Below are 25,000 nucleotides of genomic sequence, written 5' to 3'. Positions count from 1 at the left end.
GAGGTGGCCACAGCGAAACAGAGGCACCAGCTCATACTGGACTACATCCAGGTAAGAAACAAACCCGCAGGTGATTTAGATCTACAGCTTCAGTGAAGAGGAGCGCGTCAGATCCGTTAACGCGGGTCAGACAAAATGGCTGCTCCGCAGTGTTATTAGATTCAAACGCATTCAAGAAAGAATAATTTAGCAGCGGGAAAAGCTCCCCAAGTTCCACATCTAATCAGCGCGACTAAAGCAGGAGCGAAGTCCCGGCCTGGACCTTCAGTCAGTCTGACGAGCTCATCGGACGAGAACCCGGCGGCTCGGAGCTCGCCAAAGAGACGATTTAATAAATCTCATTTCCAATATCGTTTTATTTCATATCCAGTTTTTTTTTTTTTTTTTCTTTAAAAGATCGAGGCGGTGTGACAACAAATGAGTCGGTGATCCAGTCTGAGACGTTTGTTGATGCAATGAAGAGGAACTGCTGGGAGTATCGGCTGTTAAACAGCTTGTTTTTCCGTTGTTGAAGAAGCCTCGCCGCGCCGCCGTCTCACGTCCAAAAGTATGAACGTAAGCCCGTCTGGAGATTTCTCTCTGTGAAGAGCTCACCGCCGCCGTTAATGGACACCGACCACGAAACCACAAGGGTGCTCTCCGATCGCGGGGTGTGTGTGTGTGTGTGTGTGTGTGTGTGTGTGTGTGTGTGTGTGTGTGTGTGTGTGTAACCATCTGTCTCGCTTTCTGTCTGCGATTTTAAAGCTCGGAAAAAAGTGGCCCCCCGACCACAAATTGCTCAGAGAGCGAGGGAATGTCAGGGGAAAAAATAATACCAATCAGAGCGGTGTGTGTGTGTGTGTGTGTGTGTGTGTGTGTGTGTGTCGACTTGTACTTGCTACATAGTGAGGACTGAAACACGTTTTTTACCAACAGAGTGAGGACATTTTGGCCGGTCCTCACGACTCCAAAGCTGTTTGAAGGTTGAGACTTGGTTTGAAGGGTTGGTTGTGTTATGTCAGTGACGGTCCTCACAAAGATACAAGTACAAGGGTGTGTGTGTATGTGTGTGTGCTATGAAAGACAGCAAAATGTCGATGTGAAGGGCAGAGTGTGAAAAGGGCCACGTTCAGGCTTCTATACTTGTGAGGACCCTCATTGTCATAATTCGGGAGATATTTTCTCATTAGAGGAGCAAACTTAACCTGAAACCACGTCTTTACCTTCAAACAGCCCTTTGAACAAATGAGGACCAGAGAAAATGTCCTCATTTTTTTTTTTTTAAAAAGAAGAAGAATTTTGCAGAAATGCTTTTATTGTACGAAAATGTCCTTACTGTCCAACATGGCGTCACTCCCAAGGTCTAAAGCTCAAAAGTCGTCTTTTCTAAAACACTTTACAAAAACTTCTTTTTCCTAAAATGTTGTCATTATCAAGATCTAAAGCTCGAATGTCCTCGCTTTTAAAAAAAATTTAAAAAAAATGTGCCTGTTTACAAAATGTACTCTCTCTCTGCAGGTTTAAAATTCATATGTTATCACTTTACACAAACGTCCTCGCCTGAAAAATGTCTTCATTTCGCGAAAATGTTTAACTCAAATTGGTCCTCATAAAGATAGAAGTACAAGAAGACACACACGCACTAGCATGTCTCATCCTGACAGTGTGTGTGTGTGTGTGTGTGTGTTGTAATGAAAGTGGGTTAGTGTGAAGATGACGTGATGCCGTCTAATTGGACAGTTTGTTTAGACTCGCCACATGTTGATGGAGGAAAGCCTCGCAGACGGCGTCTGTAGAAACGTCTCCACATGTGGCTTTTCTTCTTCACGGCTACGACCGCTTATTTCTGCTCCATATCAGATCTGAAAACATCGGGACACATTAAAGCGGCTCCGCCACAACACAGAATCTGTCTCTGATGTGGTTTAGATTGAGATTTATAATCATAAAGTCAAGCCGATAACTGTGTTTCATGTCAAATTAATTCGATTTCGAGCTATTTATGTTGTTGTATCCATCAATCAGTCAGTCAAACTTTATTTTTTGTAGCGTCTTTCATATATGAAATGCGTTTAAGTGCTTTACTGACAAACGAAGTCTAATAAATCAGCATTAGGAGACGCCAGAAATACAGAAATATAACATTAAAAGAGAGGTTCATCTGCTGTAAATGTCTCCTTGTAGATTCACATCATCAGTTTAAATAAAATCATAATTAAATCATTTAGGGAACTCCACTCAGCAATAGATGCATCAGTTATTAATAGAGAAATATGGACTAGTGCAGCTTTAATAGTCGATATTAAATCACCGTCAGTTATTACTTGGTGGGTATTTGGGCCCTGAGATGAGCCTCTCAGGCTGCGTACGCTCGTCCAGACCTTCTTTACCTGAACGGACCTGAACTGCAGCTTCACCTGCAGCCTGCCACGTGTGTCTGAGAGAAAACGCTGCCTGGAAGAACAAGTTCAGGGTAGACGTGCGGCACTAACCGATAACTTAAACACGAACTCAAACGGCTAAAAAAAGACGAGAGGCGAGAATAAAACGAGAACAGCTGGCGAAGCAGATATAAGACAAATATTCACTGTAGCTTTCGTTTCTCTGTCCAGTGATTGAAGGAAGAATTTACATCTTAGGTCTTATTTTAGTAGTTTAGTAGTTTAGGTTACATCACGCTTCCTTTCTGTTTTAAACCGTTAGGAACCCGAAGCCTCTGAAAGCTGCTTTACTGTCGATTTCATCTTTAAATCTGGAAATTTAAAAGAGGAAGTTGTCCCGCAGCTTCTTTTAATGGTGCAAATAAAACTCGTTTTAAAACGTTTACGGAAACGTTTCTCATGGCGTCTAAGTTGCGTAGTGAAGTTGTTTAACTATTTGGGTTTGTTCTGGACGTCCTGCGCATGGATCTGGACTCCCTGATGGCGTATTTCACACACTGGAGAAAACATACGTATAAAAACATCTAACGTTTAGCGGCTCTGTGGGCTGTAATGCTCTCTGTTAAAGTTACAAAGTACAAATTAAACTTTTGACCCGATGAGGATCACCAGAGTTATTACAGTTCATCCTGAGGGGAACATGTAGTTATTGAGGTGTCTCACTCTGGACCAAAGTGGAGGACAGACCGTTTGAAGACAGACCGTTTGAAGACAGACCGTTTGAAGACAGACCGTTTGGCGACAGACCGTTTGAAGACAGACCGTTTGGCGACAGACCGTTTGGAGACAGACCGTTTGAAGACAGACCGTTTGAAGACAGACCGTTTGAAGACAGACCGTTTGAAGACAGACCGTTTGGCGACAGACCGTTTGGAGACAGACCGTTTGAAGACAGACCGTTTGAAGACAGACCGTTTGGCGACAGACCGTTTGGCGACAGACCGCGTCCCCTGAAGAAGAGAGGTAAAACAGCGTTGCTGTATCAGCCCGACACAACTGGCTGGAGCGAGCAGATATCCCTGATCTCCGTCTGACAGGCACTCAGATGTTTGCAGGAGACCTAATGTCGGGGACGGGAGTTTGAGTCAGTCCTTGGTCTTCTCGATGCGTTTGTCTCCTCGCTGCCGGGAGCTGATGGTTTGAGGGAAGTGACGCTGAGCAGAGAGAGCTGCCGTAGCTGCAGTTCGTCCTTGGAAACGTCTGCGTATCTGTCTGCGAGCCTCGCTTCGTCTAAAATCATGAAGCTGCTGTCAGAGTCTGATCAGCTGCAGATGCGCCTCTGCTCTGGAAAGTTCCTCACGTCATATTCAGAGCGCCGCATCGAGGCTGCAGTATAGAGTTCCCCACCACACTGCATTTTCCTCTGAGCGCAGCACGTCGGCCTGTTCACCGTGGAGTCTGGAAACATTTCAGTCTCACAGGAAAGCTCGCTTTGCTTGTGTAGTTGTCGAACAAGCGTCGTCTTATTGTCGGAGTTCTGGCTTGTATATCTGCAGCTCCGCTGGAAAGGGTTTATAGCTGAGGCGGTAAACTGTCCAGGTCCTGACGCATCTCTGCTCGTCATCAGTTCACTTGCTGTGGTCTTTACTTCAAGCTGAGGTGGAGCACCTCCGCCTCGGGCACTCCGGACGATGGTCTTGGTTTCTGAACAACTTTCTCAGCAGGAGTCAAATGTCACAAAGCTCAAAGTCACGTGAACAATGAAGCCTTCCGAGGTCACTGCCGCAGAACAGTCGAATCACCCGGGGCGGCTCGACCTCGACCTGACTGTTTCAGAAGGTTTCATACATTTATAGTACGGTACTAACTTTAACTACTTTAGTCTAATTAAAGGATCAGTCTGCTGTTGTTCTATATTTTCTTCTTGTCATCAAATCTCATGTTCAGACTCAACCCAACCTCACGTCGCTCCGTCTCTCAGCACCGTCTGACTTCCTGTCTGCGGCTCTCAGCTGCGAGCCCATTGGTTCCTGCTGAAGATCTTTAAAAACTCCTCACAGATCTGTAGTTTGATGTTTAAAAAGGCTCAGTAGTTTCCTCAAACAGCTGCTCGCTGCAGTTTTTATCAGACCAACAGGAGGAAACATTGTGCATTGTGTTCACGGTGATGAAGGAACAACAGAGCGGCTCGCTGATGTGTTTTAACAGTTTCTGGACATCAGCTGTGATTCACACACACACACACACCTGTTAGCAGAGACGTTCACTGCTGGTTTGAGTCTGAACGTGAGAAAAACAGAGAATATCCCCAAACACAACTTGAAGTTAATTTAATGTTATATATATGGACAGAATATGTTAATGTGTGAAGGACAGTATTAAAGCTCTGTGTGTTTGTTGGTAAACACAGAGCTGAGCGTGCAGCCTCCCTCTGTGGGACGAGCAGGAATCTCCTTCATGTTTTTCGACAGACTCTCGCTCTGCCGTCGCTGCCTCGGCATTCTTTCCAGCCGAGTCATCGCCGCTGTCAGCGTCCCCGCTGTGTCTGTCTGCGTCTGTCTGTGTGTGTGTGTGTGTGTGTGTCTCCTGCTTTCTGTCAGACAGTCGGCTAATTGCCGCTTAACGTTTTGTCACGCTTCGTTCTCTTCAAAAGCAAACACTCACACATTTTCACTCACTCACGTTCACTCGTGATACACTTTACTCTCATTTGATCCGCAAAATGTGACGTCGAAATTCCCCAGACCAAAAACATCATAACCTGACGAGGCGCGTTTTAAATGTGGCCTTCTTTTCTGTTATTTGTTTTTAAAGCTTTGCCTGGTGCTCCAGTACCTCTCTGAGCTCCTCTGCCCCCTTTCCAACCCCAGATCTCTCAGATCCTCAGACCAGCTGCTCCGGGCTGGCCCTCGATCGGGGCTGAGGGCGATCGTGGGTTTACAGTAGCCGCCCCAAAGCTTTGGAGCAGTTTACCATTTACAATGAAGTATCCCCCCTCTGTAGACACTTTTAAGGCTAAACACGTGTTTTCTCAGGCCTTTGAGTGTCCCTAAGGTTTTATGCTTCACTTTTAACTCCTCTGGGTTTTAACTTTTCCATCCGTCCCTGTACTTATTTATTTGTGCATGGGATAGTATTGTTATTTTATCACTTCTGCTTTTTTTTTTTCTTCTGCGGTTACCAGGTTATCTTATTTCATTATACAGCACTTTGGTCAACTCTCTGCTTTAGAAATAAACTTGATGATTTGATTTGATTCTTTTGTCTGAATTTGGAGGAAACGACTGATCCGTCATTTAGTCCTCAGTAATAATAATAATAATAATAATCCATCCATTCTCCGCCGGGGAATGGAGGAGCCGCAGTGGCAGCAGGCGAAGCAAGGTAGTCCAGACGTCCCTCTCCACGGTAACCTTTTCCAGCTCCTCCTGGGGGATCCCGAGGCGTTGCCAAGGCAGATGAGATATATAATCTCTCCAGCGTGTTTGGGTCTACCCCAGGGTCTCCTCCCTGTTGGACGAGCCCAGAAAACCTCCAAGCCCAGGAAGATCCTGATCGGATGTTGAACCACATTCCTTCCTTAGTGACTGAAAAGAGAGAATGATAATAATGATCATCTTTATTTATACAGCACCTTTCAAAACAACGTTTCAAAGTGCTTTACTTGCGGAAAAACTAAATTAAAACAATTCAGCACTACAATTAAATAAAATCTGAGAAAATACAAAATATACGTACAGCCATTTAAATAGAGTAAAATACCCAAAATACGATGAAATAAGATTTAAACTGTAAAATAAACAAATAAAACATAGAGGAACTGGAAAAATAAAACTTTGGGCTAACATTATTAAAAGGCTTTTTTGAAAAGACGTTTTAAAAAGTGATTTAAAATATGTTACTGATTCTGCGATATCGTCACTTCCATTGTGTTTTTTCCAGACAAATATGAATTTTATTTGAAGATGCATTCACTCCGTTTTGTGTTTGGCTGAAATGTGTTTAAAATGGGCATCTAAGTAATTATAAAAAAAATTCAATGGAACTAATTAAGTAGAAACAAAAGCACTTATCATTATCATCCTATGGGTGAGGGTCAAACTAAAAGTGTGTAAAATGACGTGAACAAAGCACAAGTTGATGTATTCAAATAGCTTTTTTTTGTCCGACCAGCAGCCCAAAAACCAAAGATTAGAAACTTTAGTATCATCGAAAAGCAGCAAATCCTCACCTAAGCAATTAATCCATCATCAACACTGTTGCCGATTAATTTTTTGATTGATAAATGAAATAATGGTTTCATCTCTACTGTAAACAACGGTGAGCCTTGCTGACTGCACATAGAACAAGATATCGTCTGCATACAAACTGATATTATGTGATTTATAATTCAAGGCAAAATTCAGCAAAAAGACAGAATCAATAACACCAGTAACTTGAACTTTGGCTGCCAAAACGCTCCACACAGAACTTTTTGAGATAGTGGAGTGTTTATCTTTGTTTTGCCCTCTGTCCTCCGACAGCAGCTGGACGAGATGCATCGTGATCTCCGCTGGATCACCGACGCCCTGCAGTACGCTCGCTACAAGCAGCCTCGCGGCGGTGTACCAATCACCTGCCTGGTTGACGCCAGCGCTCCGGATAGCGACTCCGGCCAGCAGAAGACCGACTCCACCTCCTCGACCATGGACTACCTGCCCACACCTTCCCCCTCACCTGAACTCCGCAGAATGAAAGCCATCAGCGGTGAGTCGTCACACAGGAGCTGCAATTTAAATGTGACTTTTTTTACTCTTAAAATCACACTGAGCAAATCTAACATTTCACCCTGACGCTCTGTCTGCTTTCAGACTCTCTGCTCGGTTCAGATGAGGACGGGTCCTCGGAGGTTTTCCTGCCGACAGACAGCGACTACGACTCCAGCGACGCCCTGAGCCCCCGCGAGCTGGACCTGCTCTACTCTCCACCCCAGGATCTCTCCCAGCAGGCCTTGCACTCGCTGGGCGGCAGCGCCCCAGACGTGCTCCAGATCCACGAGCTCAGGTGATTAGTTTACTGTATATCTGCACTACTCATATACTGTGACCCTTTAACGGTAGATTTGTGTCCAACCACCATCAAATGATGCCTTCACTGGTCTGTTCTGAAATCATTCTCGGGGTAAACTTTACAACTTCAGCAGTGGTAAATCATTTATTGGGGATTTGTTCAAACTTTGCATGATGTGATCATACTTTTGCTGAGAATCTGTGATGAGTGATACCAGCTGTGTTTACATGTAGGTGGTTTTGGGACGATTCATAAAGCCTCACAGGAATGTTAACACACAGTCAGCATAATGTTACGGCCATAAGTGAACATGAAACTAAATTCCTCTCCGGGGCACTTAATATCATTGTCCCGTCCATTTACACACACACTTGTGTACGTTCGCTCGCGTGCACCTTGGAGAAGCCTAATTCACGTTAATAAAGTAAAACTATGCGTATTGGCCATCTGACATAAAATGACCATATCAACAATGAAACCAAACTTGTGCCCTCGCAGATAACAGTATGAGCCGGAGTTGTTCAGAGGCTGAGACAAACGCACACAGTCCGTCTGTATGTCGCTAGCTAGCTAACGCCTATCGTCTGTACTCTGGCTGTTTGAGTAAATAAACACAAAATGCGAAACTTAAAGGTAAAGACAGGAAGTGTAAACGCGTCTGATCAGAGTGCAGCAGCAGCAGCTGGCGTCTCTGTAAATCTAATGGGTCCTTTCATTGTTTCGTCCCGTCTCTCAGGTACAGCGTCTGCCTGCCCAAAGACCTCCCCCTCTCCCCGGTGCTGACGGATCCTAAAGACGCCCCTCTCTCCTCACCCCTCCTCCCCCACTCTCCCTCTTTATCCAAAGACTTCCCTTTCTCTACCTCCGGTCTGCCTCGCTCTCCCTCCCTCTCCAGGACCCTCTCCACCTCCCCGTCCACCCCCCTGTCTCCCAGATTCTCCAAAGACCTGCCTCTGTCCCTGCCCCTCTCCCCGGGGCTGTCCGACACCACCAAGACTCTGGAGGGCCTCTCCCTCTCCAAGAGCCACCAGGAGGCCGTCGCTCCCCTGAGGGCCCTCGCCAACCCCCCCGCCAAACGCAAACTGCTCTCCAGGAGCCACCGGGGCCAGTACTTCACCGGGCCCCAGCGCTGGCTCAGGGGCCACAGCGGGGAGAGTCACACAGGGTCTTTATCTGAGGGCGTCTACACCAAGCAGCTCGACCTAGACCTGCCTCCCCCCGGGGACCTTCCCTCCCTGCAGGGCACCACCTACGTGAGCCACGCCTCCTGCGTCCTGGAGAGCCGGAAGGGCCGACACCGGGAGCCACGGCCCCACGTCCGCAGGATCTTTGTGGAGCCCTGCAAGGAGCTGTCGCCGGGCCACGAGAGGAGGGGCTGGGAGGAGGAGGAGGGGGGAGAGATGACGGAGGAGGTGAAGGCTGCAGGTGTGTCGGTGGTCGTGGCACAGGTGGAGTCTGGAGGGGAAGGGGAGGAGCCTGAGGGAGCCGCCACCCAGGAAGTAGACTCAGACGACCAAACAAACGCCCAGGTGTCAGAGATACTCAGCAGCACGCTGTAGGGTCGGGCAGCAGCTGAGGAGGCAGCAGGTCGGTTCACTTCAGACTCCTTTGAGTTTTTAAAGCTACACAAGGCAACATTTTAAAAACACAACCATGAAACCAGTGTTGGGCGGAAAGAAGCATCACTTAGTAACGCTGCTGCAGGATCCGGACCTCTAGCTACAGGTGAAAGATCGGTTTGGACTTTGAAAATAAACAAACCCAAATCCACACAGCTTTTTCTGGAGCTTTTTCTGGAGCTTTCAACCATATCACACGTTTGTTTTTATTTTGTCCGTGTTGGCTTATAATTTAAAGCATGAAACTTCTGAGCTTGAACGTCAACTGATGGATCGGTTTCTACGACAACTGAGCCAACTGCATCTGCCAGTGGAGGCCGCGTGATAAGGGTGACGGCTCAGCAGACAGTTCATGTGTTGGGATTGTTTTGCCGACGAACCTTCGGTATTTGGATCAAGTAGCTGGCGGAAAAATAAGGTGTGAAAGGTTCCAGCTGTTATTCAGCTCATTAGGAGTTTCTGTCTTCTCCCTCATTGCAGAGCTCAGCTGAATCTGTGAGTTTTAGTTATTTCGAACATTAGTTACAAAAGTTAAAGGCTAAACCTGAACCTGGGTCTGGAATCGATAAGCTGATTCGATAAAATGCCACCAAACTCCAACGCTAACTAGTGCCGTGAATCACGAACCCCCCCGAATTTCAAAGTCATACATTTTTCTTTTTTTTTTTTCCCCAAATGAAAAAAGTACGGTGGCCCTGAAAGATCAATGCACTTCAGCTTAAGAAAACATGCAAATAGACAAAACACAAGCAAATTAAGAAACACTGCAAGTGGCACAGACGACGACGGAAACTGTTTCCAGGGGACGGTAAAAAGCGACGCGCGCGGCCGGGACACGACAAACAACAAACGTACATTTCAGCTCCTTTTCCAGCAGCACTTCAGTAACTTCGTGAGTCACAAACCGCGGCAACGACGACACCGGAAACTGGCGAGGATGTTTTCTTAAGCTGCAGGGCCCACCGTACAAAAGTGACCAATCAGAACTTCGGAGCAAAGTATGGCCGCCGCCTCTGAAAGCCGCCACTGTTGAGAGACTTTACAGTTCCATAGCGTGAGTTACGAAACTCACAATCCATCTTCTCTTGCTGCCACTGGAGGCCGCCAAACTGCCAAGTGTAGCTTTAAAATATCAAAGGTGACGAGTCGAACCTGGACATCAGCTGTCGGCTCTGACATGGCCGCTGCCTCTCTCTCTCTGCCTGCGTCTCCGTCTCTCCACCGCAGTGACGATCGGCCGGGCCTGTTGTGACGAGCAGCCCTCAGACCTCTCCGCAGATTGTAAACTGAACTAAAGTTGCTGGTTCAACTCCGCCAAGCCTCAGAACCCACGGCATCGACTGTTACAAAGAAAATAATCAATGCAACGACAAACCAAGCACTGCTTCTCCGACCAGGAACTTTGCACACTTTGACTGTATGTCAACCGAAAACAAGGTGGTTTGATTGATTGTGGCTCGTAACTCAAATTCAAACCTTTTTTTTTTTCCCCAGTTTAGTTCAATTCTCCCAAATTGAATAGTTGGAAAAGTTTCCTGCAGATGGTTTTCTCGCGGCCCCTTCTTCAGATGGATTCTCCCCTACTTGAAGTGAATGTACAGTTCAGTCTGTTTGTGTCTCCTGTGACGGTTGAATCCTCGATGTTGTTTTGAGCTGCTCCCATCGGGTCTCAATGTGGTCGAATAAACCTGTGGTCGGCTTAAAGAAAACTATGATATATGATTCCCTCGAGTCAAACACGTGACCTGCCTCAGTCACTAAACACAGACCACTAGAAACCTTAAGACATGAAGTATTTTTGTAGTCTCGGATTAAAGATTGAGTACTATTTTACCTGGAATGTTGTCAGAGCTGTATTTTGTTGGCATGAAGTAGTTTGTAGCTGTTGGTTTTTCTGGACTAAAGCTTTGTGTCCAGTTTGTGCCTCCTTCCTGGTTCAGCATGACGATGTCAGGGGTCAGGGGGTTTTAGGTCGGGGGGGTCAGGATGTCGTTTGACCGATAGCGGTCTGCACTTTGCCCCCCCGGACCTGGCGGTGTTTGTGTCGTGCTGTTGTGTTGACTTTTTGTTCGGCTTCTCCTTATGTTGTAACATCCACAGTTACTGTCGTGTTTCCTCAGAGGCTGCTGGTGTGTTTCTATCTTTGGTTTTATTCTCTTACAACGTGCACCAAAAACTGCAACCGTTTTCTTTGTGTTTTTAGAGAAATTACGTGAAACTCCAGTCAGTAAGTCTGAGAGCTGTTTGAACAGATCCTTCAAATGTATGCACGGTATTTTAAAAGTGCGTTTTTAATGTTCGCACACAGCAATTATGGAATAAAAGCTAATTGAATATATTTGATGCAACTGGGCATTAACTGTGGCAGCTTCTATCATTGACTGTTTAATGTCCTCCAAAGTGTTGATGATAAAGACGTATGAAGTATTAATTTACAGGTTTTGTTCTTGTTTGAATGTGTAGCACAGATACTCTCCGCAGAAGTACTGCAGCACATCTATACTGCCGTTATCCTTCAGCAGCACTGCAGTCGCCTCTTTATGTAAAGTTATGGTTGGATATAAATATGTTTATTTGCTTTTTTGACGAGAGTTAAAAGAAAAGATTGCTGTCAAAACCATCTCCATATGTTCAGTGTGAAGCAAGAGCGAGGAGAAGATGAGCCTAGCTTAGCACAAACACTGAAAGCGGGGGGAAACAGCTAGCCGGGGTCTGTGGAAAGTTTAAAAAAACACCTACCAGCACCTCTGCAGCTCATTAACACATCGTTACATCTAAAATAATAAATAAAAAGCTAAAAATGCCAGTTGTGGTTTTAGGGGGACAGAGCCAGGCTAGCTGTTTCCCCCCGCTTCCAGTCTTTATGCTAAGCTAAGCTAAACTGTGTACTTAACACACAGACATGAGATTCATCCGAACATCTGACTCTCAGAAAGAAAAGGAATAACTATATTTCCCCAGCACTGTTGCTTTCATTTTATTTTAAGATTGGTTATTAGAAGTGCAAACTGCGGTTTATTACAACTGGAGTTTTCCTTTCGTCCCTCTGGTCGGTCAATCACAGCGTACTCGCCAAAGTGAGTGCGACGTCACTAAAAACAGGTCACGCAGGTTGGAAACAAACCAACAGTTTCTCCAGATTATAAGAGCCTTTCATTTGGAGGTCAAACTGAGAGCGTTCCTATGAAACAGCCGTGATTGAGTCGCCACGTTTAGTTTTCAGATTTTGGAGTTAAAGCTCCTCGATAAATCGGTAAATACGAAAAGGATCAGCGTGATTTTTCATTATGTTGGTCGTTAGTGTGGATAAAAGCTGTGCTTCTTCCTCACCTGTTGGTTTGTTTCCAGCCCGGCACCGAGTTCCCCAAAACCTCGCGCATGAACTTGCTGAGTAAAACGTTATAATAACCAACAGAGATGCGAGAAAATGAAAATAAAAGTTGTAATAAACCAGCTCACAGTAACAGACTCTGATCTCTGATTGGTGTTAAAACGAGCTGATGTGTGAATGTTCCTCCTCAGAGGAGCGCAGTTCGGTCTGTTTCTGTAACGCAGGCTTTTATTCTGAAAGGTTAGATTCTACCTGAAGCTTCCTTCAGTCAGGTGTTTCCAAACTCACGACTCGGAAACTGTTTAACAGTCTTGTGAGGGCTCCGAGCTTCAGCCTGTAATGTGACACGCTTTCATTATCTGAGTGCTTTTCTCACGTTGCAGCGACTCTTCACGTATTTATTTCTGTCTCCGGCCGGCGGACGTCACATCGACCTCCAGCGTTTCGTTACGGAAACGACTCTCTATCATCTTTTATCCTGAGCGGCATCACGAATCCAGTTTGATGCCACTTTATTTATTTGCAGCAAAAGGACGATATGTGTTTTTTTTTTTTATGGACTGCGTTAAAAAAACAAAAAACGGCTCCAGTGTTTTCATGCATTTTGCAACCTCTGAACTCATGAATGGATGTATTTTAACAACTGAAATAAACTGTCTTAGTGGATGTTGTGCACTTAAACCTGTGAGTTTGTCTTCCCTCAGCTGTGTCGTGTGTCAGAGCCTGAGCTCTGTGTTGTAACTTCCTTTATAGAAAGTTATTGATAGATAATGTTTACTGTAAACTTTACTACAAAGAGCCCTCGACTATCTTATTTATGACTGATGATCAGTTCTAGCATATTTAATCGTCAGCCGCAGTCCGATACAAAGCTTTACATTAATGCACGAGGAATAATAACCTGATGATAGAATATATAACAGCACAGCAGCCACAGGGACGCTGCACTGCTTTAATGCTTTAAGGGATTTTTCCTGATCACACTCTCACACTTTTACAGTGTGTGTCAGTGCTGCTACTGAAGCAAAGGGTCAGAGAGCTGAAATCTGCTTTTAATCTATACTTTAATCATATATTCTGGTTTACAGCGACTCTAACTTCTGCCCAGATGTTATGTTTTAACTGCTTATTAATGTGCATCGTCTCTGCTACGTGAACCGCCCGTGAATCAGTTTTCATCACTGCTTCCTCGTCCATATCTGTGGCATTCTGGGTATGCGAGTCAAGCTCTGCCAATCGGAGGTAACGTAACACTGCTGTCAGATAATCGGCGGCAGCGCTGTAATGTCAGCTGCGAGCTGGAGATAATGCTGCGGATTAATATTACACATTACATCTGCGAGTCTGAGGGATTTTAATATTTGAGTTTTGACACAAGCGACGAGAGGAAGAAGTGATGACAGGTTTATTTAAAGTTTCCGCAGTACAGACCAGTGTCTGTGCTGGGAAGTAACTACGGACTGTACTTTGACATACTTGTACTTTACTTACGTCTATTTTCTGCTACTTTTACTACTGCTCTACATCTCAGAGGGAAATATTGTACTTTTTACTACATTTACAGCTTCAGTTACTTTTTACGTTGAAAAACAGATGAAGTACTTTACTACTAATCTACACAGAAGCACACAAAGTATCTGAAACTGGCTCCACTTTGACGAACTACAACGTTAAAATGTTCTGACATGTTTTCATTAGTGATAAAAACCCAATAATATAATATTCTGTAATAATATAACACTGAGAGGAGCCAGTCTGCAGAATGAGGGCTTTTACTTTGATACTTTAAGTACATTTTGCTGATAAAACTTCTGTACTTTGACTTTAGTAACATTTTCAGTTTAGACATCAGTGACCAAATGAATTATGCAACGAGTTATCTCCTTGTCTCCTCGTCCAATCAGCATCCCTCTGAAGGGATGGCAACCGGTTACCATGGCAACTGCAACATCAGTGCACCCCGTGCTGCGTCCGTAACGACAGACAGACAGATGGAAATATGGACGATGTGACGAGGTTAATGCAGTTTTACAGACAGATGCTGCGAAACATCGGACAGGTGGAATTACCTGCGACAGTTCACGAGGTAAATTCAGTAAAACTTTATTTCCAGACAGAGTCGTGTCTGACTCGCCACTCTGTTTTCTGTTTTTAACACTAATTATTTTCAGTTGCTTTCACTCTGCTGCGTTTGCTGCTGTTGAGCATCAGGTGCAGCAGGTTTTTCACACTAAAAGCCTTCTCTGCCAGGAAAGAAAGGCTTTTAGTGTGAAACGTTTGCGCAGGAAGTGTTGAGTTTCACTGACAGCAGCTTAAACTCTGAATCACACCCGTATTCAAAACAGCAAAATCAATTCATTTCGCTAGAATCGCCACAAGGCGACGTGAATTCGGGCTAATTTACTGCGTTGAGTTCAACTTTTTGGTGAACTTTGACTCTCATGAAGAGCCAGAGAGTCCAGACTGGACTCTCTTAGCCGGGCTGACGCGCTGGCCGAGCTCCTACTTTAGATATATTTAGATTAAAGTTTGAGATGAAATGAGAGAAAGCGTTCCTCGGCTTCACCTGGTGAGGCTGCCGATGATGTAATACTAAGTAAAAGTACCAGAAGTGCTCATCATGCAGAATAATATATATTAAATTATTATAATTGTTGATGCATTAATGTGTTCATCAGCTGGTGAAGGCGGAGCTCTTTTTAATTACTTTATATTCTTCAGTGTATTTATTGATGATATTTTGTATTAATAATCTGCAAAGCAACTAAAGCTGTCAGAGTCCAGTATCTCTGAGACGGAGAGCAGAAGTAGCATGAAGTGGAAATACTAAAGTACTGGAGTAAATGTCCTTGATCCTTGTCTCCACTGTCTGCAGACGCGAGCTGAGACTTCAGAGGGGTTTGTGAGGTTTCTTTGGCTCGTGGACAGAACGGTTTCTGGTTTCACTTCCTGTCAGCCGGTCCGGTGGCTCTGGAGGTGTCGGAGGAATCTGCTGCAGCCGGACTCCTGACTGGCAGGCCGAGCCGCTGCAGCGGTCGGAGGACGCCGTGTGGGAGGATGTGAACCAACTGGAATCTCACACCACCGCTGGCAGCGAGTTTTCCCGCTGGAGCGCCCGAAGCATTTCGGAGCGTCGGTCCAAACCACAGGATCGCTGCTCCCCGGCCCTCGCTGCCGAAGGACTTGGCTCTTCACACAACGAGTCCGTCAGTGAGAATGCAGATCCATTTATTCAGTTCAGCCCGAGAGCTGCGCGGGGAAACTCACAACACAAACAGCAGAGAAATGTCTGAGTAATGTGACCTTCAGAAAGCAGATAAACTGTCGTCTGTCCTGGATCACTGAACCAAACGAAACCGTCTGATCAAAACCTTTCGATGTCCCAATCACAACGCTAAAAAAAACGTCTGCTCGCTCCCCTCGTCGCTGCGTACGTCCGTTAACAAAAGCTCGCTTTTATCTTCACCGCGATCACGTGACTGAGCGTGATGTAAGAGGTGACGGACCCACGGGGAACCAGCGCCGCAGGTTCGGCCTCTCTGAGCTCCGAGGTTAGTTTTACGTCGGCTGTGTGGTTGAGTCTCTGCGCTCTCACCAACCCGTTCCCCAGAAACGGTAAACCCTGCTTCGTGCTTCGGTCGCGGTGGCGTCTCTACTTCAGGGAAGACGGTCGGCCCAGACTGAAACATCTCAGCAGCTGCTGTGATGAACTGTAACAAGCTCCGCTGTACTTTGTGATTTTAGCATATTATAAAACGCAGTTCACTGATTGAGGTGGTAATCGATCGTTTGCTCCTCTCTCTCTTGTCTCTCGTCTCTTTCTTGCGCCAACTGGAAATGTATATCAGCACTAGATCACAGACGGATGGATTCCTCCTAAAAAGCAGCGGTGGAGGCGGTATTCAGTACTAATCCCACGCTGTAAAATACTCTGTTACAAGTAAATCCTTAAAGTATGTGAGTATTTTCAGCAACATGTACTTAAAGTCGTCCCTGTGCAGTAAAACGCTTCCTGTCAGTGTTTTATTATATCTGATGTTTCTGGATTCATATTCCTGCTGCATTCATGTGTGTGTTGCATTTTACTGCTGCAGATGTTTCAGGCTGAGCTCATTTTAGCTGCTTTATATACTGTTGGGCAGTTTAACCTGCAGCAATGCATCATGGTCTATGAGGTCGTCACGTGTTTGCAGCGTCGCCGTCCTGTGAGAACCACGTATCAGAGAAACAGCCTGTTTTCAGCTCTGCGACGATGCGTTTCCCAGCTGATCCGAGGGGGGGTTAAAGAGTTTATTCAGCTTCAGGAGGAGGAGAGTTTCCTCAGCACGTGAAGGAAACTCTTCATCCTTCAGCTCGTCACAAACACCTGGAGATACGAGGTTTCCACCGGACGGGAAGGGGATGAAACACTGTGATCTGAATATAACTGAAGCCGTCAGACAAACGCGGTGAAACGTCCAATGTTTCCTCTGAGATGTGGCCGAGTGGAAGTACAAGTACTGCAAATGTGTACTCACGCACAGAACTACAGAGTAAATACTGATGACGGTAAAAAGACGCCCCGGTGTTACATCAGCAGTGATATCAGCATCATTCATGTGTTCACCAGTGACTTCACACACAAAGAAATACACGTTTTGCTTTACGTCCGTAAAGAAAAGCATCATTAGATATTAATTTCACGCCAGTTGATATATTAATATCAGCATTTGGAAACATTCACGAGTGGATTTTTACTCTTCAGAGACGCGAAAGTGCGGTTAAAAAAAAAACCCCAACCTTAATAACTGAACACCCACAAAAATAAACCCTTAAATTACAAGACCCTGCAGAGTAAAGCCCCTACTATTGAACGGCTGATCTGTATTTATTGGACGAAACTGAGGACATCTTAAGGGATGAAATAATACTGTATGTTTTGGTTCACAGCGAGGCCGGAAAAACATCTGGTTAAACATCTGTATTTCACAGCGAGGCTCGTCTTTCCAGAGAGAACGAGGAAGTGGAGATAATGTATTCCTCTGGCTTCTTTGAAATGATGATTCTTCTGCAGAGAGAACGAGGGGAGGCGGTGAAACACGAGCCTGATAATGTGTGTGTGTGTGTGTGTGTGTGTGTGGTTGTCTCTGCCACCTTGAAGCCGTCTCACCCAAATGGACCGTCCAAATTGCCCCGGTTGTCTCACCATCAAAGCTCTTTGGGCGGGGGGTGGGGACATAAACAACAAACAGCTCTCAGTTTTTATCTCGCCGGGTCACGAACGAAGCAGCCGGCCTGTTTGTGCTTCACCCTGGGAGGCCCTTTGATTCACTATTAAGATTAAGCTAACGTTGTACGCTAACATCAGAGGGAACGCTTACTAGCACACACTGAACTGGACGAGTCCCGTCAAAGGCTGGACGGCCACTGATCCACTGCGCTGGGCCGTATCGCTGCCGCGCTCTGGAAAATCAAAGGAAAATGTGATTTAAAACATGTGGATCTGTGTGTCTGTAGTGGAAAGAAGAAACACACAGTCCGTCTTCAAGGAACAAAACTGGAATCTGTGGGAAATGTTAATGGCAGCACGAGTGCTTTTGATGATAAGTGAATGTGATCGCTGGACTTTAACGTGACGTAATGTTTTTACCTCGAAAGTGTTTTTTTTTTTTTTTTTAACCGTCCGATTCAGAAACAACACTGATGAGTGTTTCTGCAGGTTCACCAGGTTAAACTGAAGACCTTTAATACCTGTAATACCTGAAAATCTACTAAACACGGGGCTAAAAGGTGCCAGTGTGAAACTGGGCTAAAGTAGGTAGCCCAGGGCTAGCAGAAGTGAAGCGTTTAGTCCAGGGCTAGCAGAAGTGAAGCATTTAGCCCAGGGCTAGCAGAAGTGAAGCGTTTAGTCCAGGGCTAGCAGAAGTGCAGTGTGAAGCGTTTAGCCCAGGGCTAGCAGAAGTGAAGCATTTAGTCCAGGGCTAGCAGAAGTGCAGCGTGACGCGTTTAGCCCAGGGCTAGCAGAAGTGCAGCGTGAAGCGTTTAGCCCAGGGCTAGCAGAAGTGCAGTGTGAAGCGTTTAGTCCAGGGCTAGCAGAAGTGCAGTGTGAAGCGTTTAGCCCAGGGCTAGCAGAAGTGAAGCGTTTAGTCCAGGGCTAGCAGAAGTGCAGTGTGAAGCGTTTAGCCCAGGGCTAGCAGAAGTGAAGCGTTTAGTCCAGGGCTAGCAGAAGTGCAGTGTGAAGCGTTTAGCCCAGGGCTAGCAGCAGAAGTGAAGCGTTTAGTCCAGGGCTAGCAGAAGTGCAGAAGTGAAGCGTTTAGCCCAGGGCTAGCAGAAGTGAAGCGTTTAGTCCAGGGCTAGCAGAAGTGCAGTGTGAAGCGTTTAGTCCAGGGCTAGCAGAAGTGCAGAAGTGAAGCATTTAGCCCAGGGCTAGCAGAAGTGAAGCGTTTAGTCCAGGGCTAGCAGAAGTGCAGTGTGAAGCGTTTAGTCCAGGGCTAGCAGAAGTGCAGAAGTGAAGCGTTTAGCCCAGGGCTAGCAGAAGTGAAGCGTTTAGTCCAAGGCTAGCAGAAGTGCAGTGTGAAGCGTTTAGCCCAGGGCTAGCAGAAGTGCAGTGTGAAGCGTTTAGTCCAGGGCTAGCAGAAGTGAAGCGTTTAGTCCAGGGCTAGCAGAAGTGCAGAAGTGAAGCGTTTAGTCCAGGGCTAGCAGAAGTGCAGTGTGAAGCGTTTAGCCCAGGGCTAGCAGAAGTGCAGTGTGAAGCATTTAGCCCAGGGCTAGCAGAAGTGAAGCGTTTAGTCCAGGGCTAGCAGAAGTGCAGAAGTGAAGCATTTAGCCCAGGGCTAGCAGAAGTGAAGCGTTTAGTCCAGGGCTAGCAGAAGTGCAGAAGTGAAGCATTTAGCCCAGGGCTAGCAGAAGTGAAGCGTTTAGTCCAGGGCTAGCAGAAGTGCAGAAGTGAAGCATTTAGCCCAGGGCTAGCAGAAGTGAAGCGTTTAGCCCAGGGCTAGCAGAAGTGAAGCGTTTAGTCCAGGGCTAGCAGAAGTGCAGAAGTGAAGCGTTTAGTCCAGGGCTAGCAGAAGTGCAGAAGTGAAGCGTTTAGTCCAGGGCTAGCAGAAGTGCAGTGTGAAGCGTTTAGTCCAGGGCTAGCAGAAGTGCAGAAGTGAAGCATTTAGTCCAGGGCTAGCAGAAGTGCAGAAGTGAAGCGTTTAGTCCAGGGCTAGCAGAAGTGCAGAAGTGAAGCATTTAGCCCAGGGCTAGCAGAAGTGAAGCGTTTAGTCCAGGGCTAGCAGAAGTGCAGAAGTGAAGCATTTAGCCCAGGGCTAGCAGAAGTGAAGCGTTTAGTCCAGGGCTAGCAGAAGTGCAGAAGTGAAGCATTTAGCCCAGGGCTAGCAGAAGTGAAGCGTTTAGTCCAGGGCTAGCAGAAGTGCAGAAGTGAAGCATTTAGCCCAGGGCTAGCAGAAGTGAAGCGTTTAGTCCAGGGCTAGCAGAAGTGCAGAAGTGAAGCATTTAGCCCAGGGCTAGCAGAAGTGCAGTGTGAAGCGTTCAGTCCAGGGCTAGCAGAAGTGCAGAAGTGAAGCATTTAGCCCAGGGCTAGCAGAAGTGAAGCGTTTAGTCCAGGGCTAGCAGAAGTGCAGAAGTGAAGCAATTAGCCCAGGGCTAGCAGAAGTGAAGCGTTTAGTCCAGGGCTAGCAGAAGTGCAGAAGTGAAGCATTTAGCCCAGGGCTAGCAGAAGTGCAGTGTGAGCGTTCAGTCCAGGGCTAGCAGAAGTGCAGAAGTGAAGCATTTAGCCCAGGGCAGCAGAAGTGAAGCGTTTAGTCCAGGGCCAGCAGAAGTGCAGAAGTGAAGCAATTAGCCCAGGGCTAGCAGAAGTGAAGCGTTTAGTCCAGGGCTAGCAGAAGTGCAGTGTGAAGCGTTTAGTCCAGGGCTAGCAGAAGTGCAGAAGTGAAGCGTTTAGCCCAGGGCTAGCAGAAGTGAAGCGTTTAGTCCAGGGCTAGCAGAAGTGCAGTGTGAAGCGTTTAGCCCAGGGCTAGCAGAAGTGCAGTGTGAAGCGTTTAGTCCAGGGCTAGCAGAAGTGAAGCGTTTAGTCCAGGGCTAGCAGAAGTGCAGTGTGAAGCGTTTAGTCCAGGGCTAGCAGAAGTGCAGAAGTGAAGCGTTTAGTCCAGGGCTAGCAGAAGTGCAGTGTGAAGCGTTTAGTCCAGGGCTAGCAGAAGTGCAGAAGTGAAGCATTTAGCCCAGGGCTAGCAGAAGTGAAGCGTTTAGTCCAGGGCTAGCAGAAGTGCAGTGTGAAGCGTTTAGTCCAGGGCTAGCAGAAGTGAAGCGTTTAGTCCAGGGCTAGCAGAAGTGCAGTGTGAAGCGTTTAGTCCAGGGCTAGCAGAAGTGCAGTGTGAAGCGTTTAGTCCAGGGCTAGCAGAAGTGCAGAAGTGAAGCGTTTAGTCCAGGGCTAGCAGAAGTGCAGTGTGAAGCGTTTAGTCCAGGGCTAGCAGAAGTGCAGAAGTGAAGCATTTAGCCCAGGGCTAGCAGAAGTGAAGCGTTTAGCCCAGGGCTAGCAGAAGTGCAGTGTGAAGCGTTTAGCCCAGGGCTAGCAGAAGTGCAGAAGTGAAGCATTTAGCCCAGGGCTAGCAGAAGTGCAGTGTGAAGCGTTCAGTCCAGGGCTAGCAGAAGTGCAGAAGTGAAGCATTTAGCCCAGGGCTAGCAGAAGTGAAGCGTTTAGTCCAGGGCTAGCAGAAGTGCAGTGTGAAGCGTTTAGTCCAGGGCTAGCAGAAGTGCAGAAGTGAAGCGTTTAGCCCAGGGCTAGCAGAAGTGAAGCGTTTAGCCCAGGGCTAGCAGAAGTGCAGTGTGAAGCGTTTAGTCCAGGGCTAGCAGAAGTGAAGCGTTTAGTCCAGGGCTAGCAGAAGTGCAGTGTGAAGCGTTTAGTCCAGGGCTAGCAGAAGTGCAGAAGTGAAGCGTTTAGTCCAGGGCTAGCAGAAGTGCAGTGTGAAGCGTTTAGTCCAGGGCTAGCAGAAGTGCAGAAGTGAAGCATTTAGCCCAGGGCTAGCAGAAGTGAAGCGTTTAGTCAGGGCTAGCAGAAGTGCAGTGTGAAGCGTTTAGTCCAGGGCTAGCAGAAGTGCAGAAGTGAAGCATTTAGCCCAGGGCTAGCAGAAGTGAAGCGTTTAGTCCAGGGCTAGCAGAAGTGCAGTGTGAAGCGTTTAGTCCAGGGCTAGCAGAAGTGCAGAAGTGAAGCGTTTAGCCCAGGGCTAGCAGAAGTGAAGCGTTTAGTCCAGGGCTAGCAGAAGTGCAGTGTGAAGCGTTTAGTCCAGGGCTAGCAGAAGTGCAGTGTGAAGCGTTTAGTCCAGGGCTAGCAGAAGTGCAGAAGTGAAGCGTTTAGTCCAGGGCTAGCAGAAGTGCAGTGTGAAGCGTTTAGTCCAGGGCTAGCAGAAGTGCAGAAGTGAAGCATTTAGCCCAGGGCTAGCAGAAGTGAAGCGTTTAGCCCAGGGCTAGCAGAAGTGCAGTGTGAAGCGTTTAGCCCAGGGCTAGCAGAAGTGCAGCGTGAAGCGTTTAGCCCAGGGCTAGCAGAAGTGAAGCGTTTAGCCCAGGGCTAGCAGAAGTGCAGTGTGAAGTGTTTAGCCCAGGGCTAGCAGAAGTGAAGTGTTTAGCCCAGGGCTAGCAGAAGTGAAGCGTTTAGCCCAGGGCTAGCAATGAGAAGACTAACAGAGACATTTTATAACCAACATCTCTACAGCAGCCAAGAGACGAGGTTTAACACCTTTAACAACTTCTCAGGACTTGTCTTTTGAAGAAATGCTTTAAGTGCTTCATCTCAATCTGACTTACAACAATTTTATGCTAAGCTATGCTAACCGGCTGCTGGCTGTAGCTTCATATTTCTCCATACAGAGTGGCATCGATCTTGTCATCTAACGTGAATCTCATGACCTGGGACCTGTTAGCTTTAGCCTCAGTCTGTTAGCACGATATCATGACCTGGAGGACCTGTTAGCTTTAGCCTCAGTCTGTTACCACGATATCATGACCTGGGACCTGTTAGCTTCATCCTCAGTCTGTTAGCACGATATCATGACCTGGGACCTGTTAGCTTTAGCTTCAGTCTGTTACCACGATATCATGACTTGGAACATGTTAGCTTTAGCCTCAGTCTGTTAGCACGATATCATGACCTGGAGGACCTGTTAGCTTTAGCCTCAGTCTGTTAGCACGATATCATGACCTGGGACCTGTTAGCTTCATCCTCAGTCTGTTAGCACGATATCATGACCTGGAACCTGTTAGCTTCATCCTCAGTCTGTTAGCACGATATCATGACCTGGGACCTGTTAGCTTTAGCCTCAGTCTCTTAGCACGATATCATGACCTGGAGCCTGTTAGCTTCATCCTCAGTCTGTTAGCACGATATGATGACCTGGGACCTGTTAGCTTTAGCCTCAGTCTGTTAGCACGATATGATGACCTGGGACCTGTTAGCTTTAGCCTCAGTCTGTTAGCACGATATCATGACCTGGGACCTGTTAGCTTCATCCTCAGTCTGTTAGCACGATATCATGACCTGGGACCTGTTAGCTTCATCCTCAGTCTGTTAGCACGATATCATGACCTGGAGGACCTGTTAGCTTTAGCCTCAGTCTGTTAGCACGATATCATGACCTGGGACCTGTTAGCTTTAGCTTCAATCTGTTAGCACGATATCATGACCTGGGACCTGTTAGCTTTAGCCTCAGTCTGTTAGCACGATATGATGACCTGGGACCTGTTAGCTTCATCCTCAGTCTGTTAGCACAATATCATGACCTGGGACCTGTTAGCTTTAGCCTCAGTCTGTTAGCACGATATCATGACCTGGAGCCTGTTAGCTTCATCCTCAGTCTGTTAGCACGATATGATGACCTGGGACCTGTTAGCTTTAGCTTCAGTCTGTTAGCACGATATGATGACCTGGGACCTGTTAGCTTTAGCTTCAGTCTATTAGCACGATATGATGACCTGGGACCTGTTAGCTTCATCCTCAGTCTGTTAGCACGATATCATGACCTGGGACCTGTTAGCTTTAGCCTCAGTCTGTTAGCACGATATGATGACCTGGGACCTGTTAGCTTCATCCTCAGTCTGTTAGCACAATATCATGACCTGGGACCTGTTAGCTTTAGCCTCAGTCTGTTAGCACGATATCATGACCTGGAGCCTGTTAGCTTCATCCTCAGTCTGTTAGCACGATATGATGACCTGGGACCTGTTAGCTTTAGCTTCAGTCTATTAGCACGATATGATGACCTGGGACCTGTTAGCTTCATCCTCAGTCTGTTAGCACGATATCATGACCTGGGACCTGTTAGCTTCATCCTCAGTCTGTTAGCACGATATGATGACCTGGGACCTGTTAGCTTTAGCCTCAGTCTGTTAGCACGATATGATGACCTGGGACCTGTTAGCTTTAGCCTCAGTCTGTTAGCACGATATGATGATGATGATGATATATTTCTGAAGTTAAAACTGCCACTGCCGTCATTATAAACTTTATCTGTGTCTTGCTAAAATGGAAAGCTAGGTGTAGTAACTTGAATGTTGACTCATAAATAGTATCATACATCTTTAATACTTAAAGACTCCGCAGAGGCCGGCTGGTACCTTGTGACTCAGTGGTGACTTTTCCTGGAACCTGAAAGTCCTCAAGGCCTCCAAATCCATCTCAGCGTGAACCCGAGTCCCCTGTGGGTCCTTCTCTGGGACCCTGATATGGAAGTGAAGGATAAAAGGTTTAGAGAGAGGAAGTCTTATCTGAGCCGCGGACTTCCTCTCCACAGAGATATGACGGTTTAGCGGCGCCCGTCACACACTGTCGCATCAGCAGGCCAGAAAATTACCCACAAACTCCTTTTCACCAGCAGGCAGGCGGGAGGAGGGTAACAGGGGTCAGCGGGAGGAGGGTAACAGGGGTCAGCGGGAGGAGGGTAACAGGGGTCAGCGGGAGGCGGGAGGAGGGTAACAGGGAGCGGGGTCAGCGGGAGAAGCAGAAGAAGAAGAAGAAGGGAAAACGCTGTTTGGTGATTTAGGGACTAAATGTTATTGCACCTCTCGGAGCGGATAAAAACCTCGAATAAAACACATCTTTCTTCCTGTGCAGAGTCCGTACGTGGATCCTGCAGGTTTCAGAGTTACGACGCGGTAAATCCTTCAGGGTTTAACCGGCTGACGCTCTGATCCAGTTCAGCTTCAGGCTTCAGTTACGGGAAAATGTTCTTTCTGTTTCAGTGTTTTGTTGTTCGCTCTTATCAGCTGTGACAACACAAGAGAGAGAAAATATGGTCACACGAGCTGTAAATAATCCTCCAGTTGGACTAAATTATCTCGTGAGTAAACATAAGTTACATAGAACTTATGTATTATAGTTTAAGTTATAAGAAACAATACAACAATTATAATAATTAAATAACAAATGTTCAGTAAAAGAGAATTAAAACTACAGAAGTGCTAATATGAGAACAGGTTCCACCTTAAATATCCAAAGTGCTTATTTTGGAGATGAAAGTGAAAAGCAGTTTGGTCGTTAATAACTAACGCACCAACGTTGATGTTCACCATGTTAGCTTAGCGTGTTAGCATGCTAACATTAGCTAGTTAGCAGTGATCGCGGAAGTCTGAGGCTGAGCGTCGGCAGCTCTGCAGGCATCAGAAACCAAAGT

General features: G+C 46.6%; 1 protein-coding gene across 8 annotated transcripts in view; it reads left to right on the top strand.

Moving 5' to 3' along the window:
- ankfn1 (ankyrin repeat and fibronectin type III domain containing 1) overlaps positions 1-13,040 on the top strand; it is a 127,500-nt gene extending 114,460 nt beyond the window's left edge. For all 8 annotated transcript variants that reach the window (XM_044178264.1, XM_044178262.1, XM_044178259.1 and 5 more), the window contains 4 exons: positions 1-51; positions 6,884-7,106; positions 7,211-7,403; positions 8,146-13,040. The exon at positions 1-51 is cut by the window's left edge and continues 116 nt beyond it. In XM_044178264.1, the coding sequence (XP_044034199.1) occupies positions 1-51; positions 6,884-7,106; positions 7,211-7,403; positions 8,146-8,968 (1,290 nt within the window). In that variant the 3' untranslated portion in view covers positions 8,969-13,040. The remainder of the gene's footprint in view (positions 52-6,883; positions 7,107-7,210; positions 7,404-8,145) is intronic.
- Positions 13,041-25,000: the final 11,960 nt, after the last annotated feature.

The sequence above is a fragment of the Siniperca chuatsi genome, linkage group LG20, assembly GCF_020085105.1.
Source record: "Siniperca chuatsi isolate FFG_IHB_CAS linkage group LG20, ASM2008510v1, whole genome shotgun sequence".
NCBI classification, from domain to species: Eukaryota; Metazoa; Chordata; class Actinopteri; order Centrarchiformes; family Sinipercidae; genus Siniperca; species Siniperca chuatsi.
Note: the sequence above shows the minus strand (reverse complement) of the source record. Positions and strands in the feature narration are given on the sequence as shown.